Genomic DNA, 12,643 nt, shown 5'->3' on the forward strand with positions numbered 1-12,643 from the left:
TAAACAGGGATGGTGTGAACGCACCTCTACACTCCACTGTCTGCTCAGAGCATTGTGTCATTGTGCATTGTGTCAAGCGAGAGATTCGAGGCTCTTTCTACCCAGCATGAGCCCATAACAGAGCCCGGTTGGACGTAAACGTCCAGGCGGCAGGCGGGAGGCTTAGATGGATGAGAAACGACATGTTTACATTTTTATACGACATGTTTGAAAAAGAAAAACTAGATAAAGCAGCGAGAGAGAAAGCAAAGTTTACCAAAGGTGTAACAGCAACAAAATAAACCCTCTGACCTGAGAGGGAAAGGTGAGACCAAGTCAAACAAATACTCACACATGCCATTAATTTCATCAAGTCATTTATGCAACCAGAGGAAAATCCAGTTTAGTTTATTTTTTGTTTATTCACACGTCAGACGTGGAATAATAACTGAAGTGCTTCAGTTTGGGAGTCCAGGGGCTTTGTGGCCCTTTTCTAGACACTTATATTAAAATGATTTTGTTTTTTATTTATTCTTGAATTTCTTCAGATCAGGCCGTGGTTTATGTGTCTTTTACATGTTATCAGACAGATTCTACTTAAAGATGTTCTCCCACCTCTTAACACAAGTAAATGAAAGAACAAACTTTTTTAAATTTTTTTTACTGGAAGTTTGTTTTGCTGATAGAGGATAAAACATTGTTACACTTAAACCAGGCGCCTATCTACACCAGCTCATTCTCCAGAATTTGAATTGATTTTGTTTTCCTAGTGCAATCAGCAAACAATTTATAAAATATTTAATATTTATCATCATGCTTATGCAGAGCTAATTTGCCCTTACACTGCAAGGCAACCAGACCCACAGCAGTGTTTGCCCGAGCTTCCCGGATGGGACACCGGGAGAAAATCTAAATAAAAGAACATTTCTTTTCATTCCAAATTAAAAACATGGAACAAGAAAATGAGACGGTGCTGCTCAAAGTTTGAAATTTAGCGCAGTTTTAAGAAATGAAGTGGCGTGTGTGATTAATCTGTAGACTGAGGATGGAAACTCCCCGATGAGCGTTTCATCTCCCCTCACTGTCCGCTGCAGGGCTGCCTCGAGTTCACATCCACGTATGATCCATCACTACTTTTATGATTTCATGTCAAAATCCCCGTTGATACTTTCATTTTGCTCTTGGCTGATAAAAATCTGCAGGTCCTTCCTCTCTCCTAACGAGAGGGGAAAGTTTTCCCATTCCACCTTCATCTCTCCGCCGGTTATTTTTCATCGGCCCCTCACTCACTCCTGCACTCCCTCTCTCACCCTGGCATTCCTGCTGCATTCGTAGAGAGATAAGAAGATACAGAGAGGAATGCAATAGCTGGACATGTCCAGATAAGGCCTAACGAGAGACAGAGAGAGTTCTGGTAACGATGTAACAGGAGGAAAAAGATTTGAGATTGTAGGAGCGTGTGTCACAAAGAAGCACGACTTTAATGATGAGTTGTTTTTTTTTATCTTTCTTTCAGCAAAGTGTTTCCGAGGAAGTCGTCAGTCACCAAGACGCCTCGCGTCGTCTCCGACTCCGACATCCAGGGTTCCAAGGACGCAGTCATCCAGGATCTGGAGAGAAAGCTGCGCTTTAAAGAGGAGCGCATGAGCAACGGTCAACAGGTGTGTTTTCATCCGTGTGTGTGCGTGTGTGTGTGAGCTCCTGTCAGCGAGCGTGATCACCTTTTAACATGGATTAACACGCGCTAAGAAGAACGAAAAAAGCTAATTAAAAGATTGCAGTTCCATGAAAGCGATACTCATTCAGCTTCGGTTGGATTTACCTTTGGATGAATGTGAGACGTTTTAGCAGCGGACCTGAACGCAGGCTGCCACCCGAACCGACGGTGTGTGAACGTGTGTTTTTGTGCGGCTGACCCCACTAACCCGCGCTGACCTCATTAATCCCTGATTGCAGAGGTTAACCTATGAGGAGAAGATGGCCCGTAGGCTCCTGGGGGCCGACAACGCTGCCACAGTCCTGAACACACAGGACACAGAGGAGGAGCCGGTCACACAGGTATGAGGGCCCTTCACACGGGGGACAGACACCGCTGGGGCCAGATGCTGAAATTATTATTATTATTATTATTATTGTTGTTCACAGTCGTCACAGGTGGATGAATGGAGAATTTTTATCCTCTAAAATTAGGGAGCGTCAGGGTTCATACAACACCCTGGAGCCCTGATCAAGGTTTCTGCATGAAGTCCTTAAAAGTCTTCATATTCAAACTGCACTGTTTTGTAATAAAGTCCAATCCAAAATTTGATTAAAAGCTAAAATTTGGAGAAAAACAATTTACAGCTGAAACCAAATATTTTCTACAAAAGACTCTTTTTTTTCCCCTCACTGTCTGAAGTTAAATCAGACTAAACATGTCAGTAAGAATCACTGAGATGATTTATATTTGCTAAATGCAACAACACTTGGTGAGAACATTTTACAGAAATGTATTTTTAACTTTGTTTATTGTGTTTGAGGTAATTTACCTCAACAAGATTTGTTTAAATTGTGTTAATGTCATAAATATTCATCATTCCTAATGGCCCGATGACTTATTGACTCATTTAGTTGAAATAAACGTTCACTCGTGTTTGGCGTTGGATATTTTACAGCAACATTGTTGAAATTGGGGGATTTTTTTTGTTATTAGTGTGTTGTTCTCAGAGCAGTCGGGTTTATAAAGAGTGTGCAAAAGAGACATTTGAAAACAAATCTAGTTTCTGCTGTAGAACACAATCACAAGATATTATTAATAACAGTAATAAATGATAACATATTAGTGATTGGAAAACGTATTTTGTAGTTAATTTGTATTGTGTTCATCTCCAAACTTTCCTTAAAAATGCTTGAAGTTTACAGTGGGAACCGTGTACGAACCCTGAAAAGCACCATATAAATCCCCTTAAACTTTTTTTTTTTCATTTTATCACATTACAAACCACAAACCTTTATGTATCCAATTTTGATTTCATGTAATCAGAAACCAAAAGTCTGGTGCGCATCCGGATTCAGCCGCCTTTTGGTTTAAACATTTCACGAAGCGCATCTTCCACATTAAAGTATTGGCTCAGGGGAGCTGAATTCAGTTACATGCCGCACTTTTCAGATTTTCTGGAAAAAAACCCACACGTCGTTTCTCTCCCACTTCACCATTAAGCACGACATTAGTTGGGCCATCACACAACACTCCGACGCGACGCAGCGGAGTTTGTGTTTGTAACGTGACGAGATGCGGAAAGTTGGAAGGATGAAACGAAACATCAGAGAGAAAAAAATCAAACAAGCTTTGAGTGTCTGTTTATGAAAACCTTGTAGTCAGTAATATATCTGAACGTCAACAAACTCTAAATAATGTTTTGGAACACATGGTTGCAGTTAAATGTATGAAATCAAAAGGGAAATATTGCAAACGTCTGGCTGTGAGTAAGTCTCTGTTGCGTGTCGACGTTGTTTCTGCATCTGGCCCCAGCAGGGGAGCATCACACAGGCATGGAAATGTTTCACCAACATGTCCTCACCGGAGCAGGTTACCCTACCCCCCCCCACCCCCTTCACTGTGCTGCATGTTCACCGTTTGACACGAAAACTCTGATGACCCTTCTATCTCCCGATCGCCCGTCGGCCCCGCCCTGAGCCGGCGAGGAGCAGCGGCGGTCCCGCCGGCCCGCCATAAAAAGCTCTGTTTACCCAACCCTCTGTTGTTCCACGGCAACATCCAACTAGCGCTAATGTGGCTGTTTGTCTTACTCAGAGCCAACAAGCCAGTTCTGTTGAAGGGAACAAAAATAGCAACAGTTCCCGGAGCCGGTTGTGTATTTCAAAGATGAGCCGTTCGTTTCCAATTATGTCAACCGAGAAAAAGGCTAAATCTGAAACAATGTGAAGGTACAGCCGCTAAACGCGGCGGTGAACACAGAGGGTTGACAGGTCACTTCTAAACACACCAAGCTGTTCCACGTTTCCATTTCTTTGTGACTCTTTGCATGGAGAGCTGGAGTGGTTGGAGCACCAGGAGCGCTTGTTTCCCCTCACTGTGTGACGCTCAGAGCCAAACACACTCGACCAAAACGTGTGTTTTCTCCCAACAGGAAGACAAGTCAGCTGATGCAGAAACTTGCCCTCAAAAGGTTCATTTCAACCTTCTCTTTCCTGACGCAGTTTTAATTTTATTTATTTTTTTATTATCCACACCGTTTTTAGATCTGCAAATTGAAATCACACTGATGTGTTTTTAGAAGTTAGAAAACCAGACATGTGAGTCCTGTCCCTGGTTTGTACAAGCATAAAAATGTCTCAGTGCCTTGTTGAAATATTAATATCCATTACAACCACACACCTTAATGTGTTTTACTGGGATTTTGCGCGATGGACCAACACAAAGTTGTGAATTTATTTCCAATCCTCTCTGATGCCTCCGAAGGAAACCTTCAGAAGTCACCAAGTTATCTGAACCACTATCAAATAAATGAAGCAGACATGGAAGAAACAAAGAAGGAACTTTGTGCAGCGTTTTAAGCTGAACACTTTACGTCCTCTGTGAAACATGGTCATGGCAGCATCATGCTGTGGGGAGGCATTTCTAGAAGAAAACCTGTTAGACTTAAGGATAGGATGGAGGTTTGTACGCTAGAAAAATGGTGTATGTCAAAGATCATTCTTATACTAGAATGGCCCAGTCAAAGTCCAGACCTAAACACATCTGACAAAACCTGAATGTTTGCGTTGAGAGGTTCTCCATCCAGTAAGACAAAGCTTAAATTTGCCCGACATATTGAAAGGTCTAATTTGTCAGAAACGTGTTTTAAAAACCATAAATCCTTTTCCTTCTAGTTTATCATTATGCAGCGTTTTGTGTTGCTTCATCAAATCAAATCCCAGTAAAACACGTTTGTGGTTGTGACAAAAAGTGAGAAAGACTTTTGTTACACGCTGTTCAGCGTGTTGTGTTGCTAAATCGTCACGTCTCACAGTGACGCACGTCGTTTCGCGTGTTGTTCACGTTTTAAGCAGCGAACAGCCCCGTTTTTCAGTCCGGTCCTCAGAGAATCTTGCTCCTCTTGGTGTGATCTCGGGTCGGCACCGGCCTCCTCTCCGCGCCGGCTCAGGAGGATTAGCACCGGCTCTGCAGCTGCGCCCGAGGCCTGTCATTATCTGCGGGATGTGTCATCACGCTGAGCTGCTCTGCAGATGTTCCTCCGCGGAGCGATGAGGGATTGATGGGGATGGTGGTGGAGGAGGAGTGGCTCATCTGGGGGGAAACTGAGGGGAAGAGTTCGGCTCGATTGGGTGACGGTGAAAACGAGTTAATGGACCTCGGTGCTCTGTCTCTGCACGCTTCTCAGATTCTCTCTGGTCTAGACGTCTCCTGACTCGCCCCGTGTGTCTTGTGTTCAGGAGTACAAAGTGTCCAGCTTCGAGCAGCGCCTCATCAGCGAGATCGAATATCGCCTGGAGCGTTCTCCGGTGGAGGAGTCGGACGACGACGTCCAGCACGACGAGGACTCCGCCGGCCAGGGGGTGGCGCCCTCCTTTGACCAGAAGCTGAAACACTACAAGGTGTTCGAGGGCATGCCGGTCACTTTCTCCTGCAAGGTCCACGGAGACCCCAAACCAAAGGTGCTCACCACTGATTCACACGGTTTCATGGGATCACACTTTTTCCTTTCACACAACTTTCCATCAGTACACTTATGCAGCATTCTGTATCCACAATCTTCAGAGATTATGTTTTAGTGACCTACTTACATGAATGTCCTTAAAAAACAAGCCATCGTCCTCCTACCACTTCCTGTCGTCTTCTTTGTAGTTTTTGTCAGTAGTAACATCCGGTTGTGTATCATGTGGCTCTTGTGATGCGAAAAAACGTTTTTCCATTGCAGTTTTGCAAAACCCACCTCACGTAGCGCTAAAAGCTTTTATCAAAAAACACGAGGTGTTTTTTTTTTATTGCCTTGTTTCCATTAAGTGAATCTATTTTCATAAATCCAATCTGTGCAATGTTATGGTCAGTGTTTCAGACTGCAGTGTTTCACATGATTATGTGCAGGTGATGACACTTATTTTGAAAAATTATTGTTTTTTTGTCTTGTGAAACTCATTTTCTGAGCTACTGAATTTTGAATTTTTATTAACTGTGGGCCATAATCCTCAAATGATGTGCAATAAATGCATACAGAAGTTTCTGAATTACAGAAATAAGTTACGATTTGATAATAGTCTAACTTCTTAAGAAGAACCCGGTGTCTATGAATTATGCCTGAAGATGAAAGGGGCCGATGAGCAACCAGCTGTAATAAGACACAAGAACATCTAAAAACCTGGTGCTACTTTTAAAATATGACATTCACAGAAAATCACCGTATAACAACAAAACTTGAATGTTGAGTTTTTGCACCATTTCGTTGCAGGTATATTGGTTTAAAGACGGCAAGCAGATCTCCAAGAGGAGTGAACACTACCGGATCAGCCGGGATCCGGACGGTACCTGCTCGCTGCACACGGCGGCGGCCTCACTGGACGACGACGGAAATTACACCATCCTGGCAGCAAACCCAGATGTAAGTCAGAAAAAAAAGAAAGAAACATTTATCTGGGAGGCTGCAGATAACGCCCTGCTGGCCTGAACAGGAAGAAGGCGTTGAATGAAGCAGGAACTCACTAACACCCTCAGAGGGGTGAAGGTTCATGTAGGACAGGCTGTAGAGCAGCGCTCTCCTGCTTTATCAGACACATCTAATTTCCTCCTGCTTTGTCTGACTGTCAGTCCTGGGTTCAGACTCCAGCTCTCTGTCCTCCCACTGCAGGGCCGGGTGAGCTGCACCGGCAGGATGATGGTCCAGGCGGTGAACCAGCGCGGCCGCAGCCCACGGATGGCTCCAGGTCACATGCGCAGGTGAGGATCTACAGCCAGGCTGCTTGTTTTTTCTCTTTCTTTATGCTGGGTCAGATTGCCTGATGGTGTCGGGTCAAATTTGTTCTACTAAAAGGGGGGAATTTTTTTTGTTTAATCAGCTGCTGACTTGGCTAGTCTGTTTCATTTTAAATGTCAAGTGCAACCAACCAAGATCAAAACCACAATCGATGGAAATAAAGGGCGGTGTAAACGCTTGAGAAAATAACAGACAAATGTACAACTATATGTGATATTTGAACATTTTCTCAATTGTTTATCTCTGCAAAAGACTTGTGGGTGGACACATGGGTAAGAAGTGGAAGTAGAAAGGACTAAAATGTGAAAACCTACATGCATGTCAGGGTAAATTTGGGGTTCAGTGAAATATATTGCAAAAGACAATCCAGAACTGCATTCTGGGAGATGTAGGCAGAATAAAGGCTTTAGCCGCTCAACCTCTAGAGGCTCTAGCTAAGCAAGGGAAGTAGCGTCAACTCACTCAGGCTTTGGTTACCTAGCAACAACCTGTTGGGTAACTAGTGCAGCAGCAGTTTCATGTTTCACCACTCTTCCTCAAAACTGCTTAAAAATAATAAAAAAAACCAAAACAAATGAAATCTGGATACAGCAGAAAAGGTCACCAGTTTGACAGTATTTCCGATATTTAACTAACCAATGTAACTATCGACTGAAACGCTTCTATTGTGATATGTTTTTCAGCCATTCGGTCCCAACATTCAAAAGGGCAAACATAACAAAACCTGTACTTTATTTTTTATTTTTTTTAAAGTAACAACATGTACATCCAGCTGCTGGCTGGCACGCCTGCAGCTGCAGCGCCTCGCATTTCATCTCTGCACAGATTGAGGCCAGAAAAGCTTCCAGGAGACTCGTATTTACACAAGTGTTTGCCATGAACTGAAATCACACTCTGTTCTTTGTTTACTGTTCATTCAAAGAAAATCAGAGTGTTAATGAGAGGGAACACATGTTTGTTCTGACCTTGTATACACCGTGTGTACTCATGCAAGGCCAGATAGTAAAAGATGATCACAGAGGCTGCGGACATAAAAACCACCTGTGAGCTGTTATCACCATGGACACGCCCCGATTAGATAACAGCGCCGCCTTGTTTTGGGTGAGGACAGAGATCGAGATAACAATCGGTGCGTGAATTACCTTTTTTTTTTTTCTTCTTCTTTTTGAGTTTTTCTTTTATGCGAAACCTGCGTCAGGTGCAGGTGGGTCGGTGAGGTCACAGAGGATTCAGAGGAACACCTGTGGGTGCAGAGATCACAAACAGGAAGAGGGTTGGTGTCAGATCTGACAGGAGAGGAGAGGAGAGGAGAGCGCACATAGCTTTGTTAAAACAATTGTTCTGGTTTGAGGGAGTTTTTCTTTCAGAAGTCACACATTTTCAAACTAAGAGCAAATTTCCTCTTCTACAAAACTCACGTCTCACTGTAAAAATATTGTTTGCTAACAAAATGGCTTGTTTCCCCTTTAAGGTGGTTCTGTGGTGAGAATTTTGCACAGATATTTTCTGCTTCTTGCTTAATCCTGTTTTACTTAAACCTCTAAGTAACCCCCTTGTTCCAAGAGGGCGGAGAAAATTATTTAGCAGAAGAAAAAAAATACCGTAACCGAAAGCACAGATTTCATCCACTTCTGGAGCCGTTTAACTGGAAGAAGAGCAGATTTGTAAGGAAGATTTTGAGTTTTGACCAGGACAGATTTTAAAAAATCATACACTGTTTTTTAGAAAGACAATTCCCCCAAATGTAGAGCTTAAAACGTTTTCTCTGTAAGTATGTAATTCATTAGTTAAAAACTTTGTTCTTCAATTAAATAGGGCTGGAACAATTAAAGGGATTAATTGTGATTAATCAATTATTGAAGTAAACGTCAACCAATTTAGCGATCAGTTGATCATTAACTGTAGTGTCCAGACTGAAGGGAACAAGATATTCAGAGCCGTAATTAAGACAAAACTCTACAAAAAAGATTTCCATTTTACATTTAAGATTAAAAAAACTCTTTATCTGCAAGTATGTTCTACTTAGAAAATCTAAATAATCTCCCATTTTAAGCTCATTTTGCTGTCCATTTATTGTGTTTAACCAAATACTATCCAACAGATCAGTCTTGAACTGTACTGATGTTAAGTTGAGCAGAAGAGGTTCATATGTTGTTAAAAATATTTAATTTGCAACAACTGATAAATCGTACTCTAAAGGAATGCTACGCTAACTGCATTTTAGGCAATTAAATGTTCATATTCTTTTAATAAAGAAATTGATTTGTACTTTTTAAATGTATTTCTATTAATGTTTAAAATAAGCTTTAGAGGTTAAATAAAAATGGGCAGAATGTGCCGATTTCTTATATCTTATTAATCAACTAATTGTCAAAATAATCGATAACTAAAATGATACAATTAATGAACTTCAGATTGGCCTCTGTCCTTGTCTGCAGCAGGTTCTGCAGGAAAACAACAGACTCCTGAACTCAATCCAATGCAAAGAAACCTTGAGCAGCTTAGTTTGATGTTTACTCCTTAGCGGAGCATCGTCTATTAACGTCAGGAAAATCTGTGCTCAGCTGCAGTTTGCATCTCTGTTCAGTTCAAAAGTTGGTGCCACTCTCTTGGGCTTAAACCGCCCGCCAAAAAATAATTTCACTCCCTTATCCGTACTCACTGCTGTCCTCTGCATCCCCCCCAGGCCCCGATCCCGGTCCAGAGACAGCGGTGACGAGAACGACAACATCCAAGAGCGTCACTTCCGCCCTCACTTCCTGCAGGCGCCTGGTGACCTCATCGTCCAGGAGGGCCGCCTGTGCCGGATGGACTGCAAGGTGAGGACACACCCCTGGCTCTAGCTGCCCCAGCCTGGAGGAAAGAAGGTCAGAGCAGTTCGCTGCTGCTTCTGCTTCGTCCAATCAGCTCCTGATAGAAACCATTGGTCAATGCATTTGTTTTTAGTTTTGTTTTAGACACGCTTGCTTTGAAGCAACAGAGACGCCCCTCACACCACCATGCTGATCTATTCTTATGTCATTTTAATTCAGTCCTAAAGAAACAGGGATTATTTATTTAACCTCCTGTGATTTAAAAAATTAAAAGTCTCCATCTGCATCAACCACCTGCGCAGGACGGGCCACAAAAGGCCCCCGGGCCACACTTTGAACACCCCTGTTCTATATTAAAATGAAGCGGATAGGATCCTCTAAAATAACAGAGAATGACTGGGGAAGAAAAAAAAACCCAACTCCAAACCAACGGGAATATGATAATCATAGTAATACAGAAAGCGTTTTCAGATCCACCCTTTAATTCAATGTCTGGATGGCTCAGAGGGAGGCTCCATGTCAGCGCTGCCAAAGAAACATTTCCACACTTTTTCCTTCATTTACTTGATTTAGTCTGTAGGAAACGAGGAAAACTGGCTCAAAGGAGACATTTGCTTTCTTATGAATGTCTCACCATAAATGGGGAGAATGCAACGATGGAAGCCCTGAAGGACCGAGTCCAATTTCTGCTCGCAATTTTCCCTGATTTTACCTCCTTGTAACATTTACAAACTACTTAAAGCTGCTTCATGTAATAAAATAAAACAGACCCACAATTAACTCGCTATAAAAAGACGGTCTTTTTATGCCTGTAAAAAAAAACTGCCTTCCATTTTTTTTTGGTCTGTGTATTTATAGTGAAGATTTATCTCCAAGTCCTGTGTGGAAAAAAAACAACAAAAAAAAACAGTCGGACTTCCGGACCCGTCCGAAGGAGCTTACACCGCTAAAACTAGATCTTACCAAGAGCTTTGGGTCTCAGTTCCAGTGCTAATATCTTATCACACTTGAAATCAGGCAAAACATAGTTTTAGTTGTAGATCTTTTGATTCATGAATAGTTCACGGTAGGCAAGCCTTGGCTTACCTTTTTTATTTGTAAATTAAGGGTTTGTAAAGTGTTATTTTGCTTTTATTCTTCGTGTAATGTTAATTTACCAAAATAAAATGAAACTCAACTGAAAAATGTCTCATTACATGTGATATAATCTGCCAGTGGAACTGGTATTTTTCCATCAATATAAAGGAATTATTTACTTAGAACAAGCTCCAATATCTTGGTGAGAAGTTACTATTAAGTTAGTTTTGTCTTACTTCGAGTGTACTGAGATATTTGCTCTCGAAACTAAATTAAAAAAATTCTTGGTAAGATTTTCTTTTTGCAGTGTAGTGCACATCCCTTTGTGATTTCCACGAACGCCTCTGCTGACCTGGAATTTCAGCAGAGGCGTTTGGGAACGGTGAATGTTCCAGGTGGGCCAGGGTGCAGCCAGGTGTTGGGTTTCTCACCCAGATTTAGTCCTTTGTGCGGCTTGTTCCCATGACGAAGCATGCAGGCGACTGGGCTCCGTCAGATAAACACAACAGAGATAAACCAAACACTGCTGTCTTCGTCCTCCCAGTAAACACACAGAGAACGAACGCGGCTGACGCACTTCGTTCTCCAAGAAAAACAAGCAAAAGAGTGCAGGCCTTGAAATTCTCTCCCACACGGCGGTACGACGGCCTTTTAACGCTTCCTTCCACCCACAGGTGAGCGGCCTGCCGACCCCCGACCTCATCTGGCAGCTGAACGGACACACCATCCGTCCCGACTCGTCCCACAAGATGCTGGTGAGGGAGAACGGGGTGCACTCTCTGGTCATCGAGCCGGTGACGAGCCGCGACGCCGGCATTTACACCTGCATCGCCAGCAACCGGGCCGGCCAGAACTCCTTCAACCTGGAGCTCATCGTTGCGGGTGAGTTAAGAATGTCGCGCACGGACGACGGCCGCAGGCGTGGTTTTACCGTCGCCTCGGTAACGACGACTCTCTCGACAGCTAAAGAGATGCACAAGGCGCCCTCGTTCGTGGAGAAGCTGCAGAACACGAGCGTGGCGGAGGGCCACCCCGTGCGGCTGGAGTGCCGCGTCACGGGCGTTCCTCACCCGCAGATCTTCTGGAAGAGGGAGAACGAGTCCTTCACTCACAACACGGACAGAATCAGGTACCGGCCTGCAGTTCTTGCTTTGTGAGAACGATTCGTCTTCGCAACGTTTCCCACATTTTGTCACATTGCAGCCACTGAGTGTGATGTGTTTTAGTTAGATTTATATATGGGATTTATTATGATGGACAGAAATGGGAGGAGGAGGAAAAATGCTACCCTGTTTTTTGCCGTGGAAGCCTGAAACGTTTGCCGTACGTTTGGACTTTTCAGAACCACGTTTACAATTACAGCTACGTGTCTGTTAGGGAACGCATCATCCAGCTTTGCAGATGGAGATTACAAATTTTGCACATTTTCTGAAAAACAAACCCAAGTCAGATTTGATGGAGATTATCTGCCCGGGCAAGTTTTCTTAAATTAAGGTCTGGACTTTGACTGGGCCATTTAAACCATTTTCAGTGTAATAGAAGCCGAATACAAATGTGTGCAACACTTTGGATTTTTATCGAGTTTGAAAATGTATTGGATGGCTAGAAGTAAATTTGTATCAGTAACACTGATGCTCCTTCCCAGCATGCACCAGGACAACTGCGGCTACCTGTGTATGATAATCCAGCCGGCTCTGAAGGAAGACGCCGGGTGGTACACTGTGTCCGCCAAGAATGACGCCGGCATCGTTTCCAGCACCGCACGCCTCGATGTTCACAGTAGGTCCAAACCGCCTGCAGAGT

At 43.2% G+C, this 12,643-nt stretch overlaps 1 protein-coding gene across 7 annotated transcripts in view; it reads left to right on the plus strand.

Annotated features, from left to right (window-relative positions):
* The window catches only part of palld (palladin, cytoskeletal associated protein), a 67,821-nt gene that overhangs the window by 54,040 nt on the left and 1,138 nt on the right, over positions 1-12,643 (plus strand). For 5 of the 7 annotated variants that reach the window (XM_008407508.3, XM_008407510.3, XM_008407509.3 and 2 more), the window contains 10 exons: positions 1,496-1,640; positions 1,936-2,037; positions 4,110-4,148; positions 5,416-5,637; positions 6,429-6,578; positions 6,825-6,913; positions 9,637-9,769; positions 11,515-11,722; positions 11,804-11,969; positions 12,486-12,619. In XM_008407508.3, the coding sequence (XP_008405730.2) occupies positions 1,496-1,640; positions 1,936-2,037; positions 4,110-4,148; positions 5,416-5,637; positions 6,429-6,578; positions 6,825-6,913; positions 9,637-9,769; positions 11,515-11,722; positions 11,804-11,969; positions 12,486-12,619 (1,388 nt within the window). The remainder of the gene's footprint in view (positions 1-1,495; positions 1,641-1,935; positions 2,038-4,109; positions 4,149-5,415; positions 5,638-6,428; positions 6,579-6,824; positions 6,914-9,636; positions 9,770-11,514; positions 11,723-11,803; positions 11,970-12,485; positions 12,620-12,643) is intronic. The other 2 variants (XM_008407511.3, XM_008407512.3) reach the window with 2 other exon arrangements.

Source organism: Poecilia reticulata, chromosome 4, assembly GCF_904066995.2.
Source record: "Poecilia reticulata chromosome 4, P_reticulata-male-v2, whole genome shotgun sequence".
Lineage (NCBI taxonomy): Eukaryota > Metazoa > Chordata > Actinopteri > Cyprinodontiformes > Poeciliidae > Poecilia > Poecilia reticulata.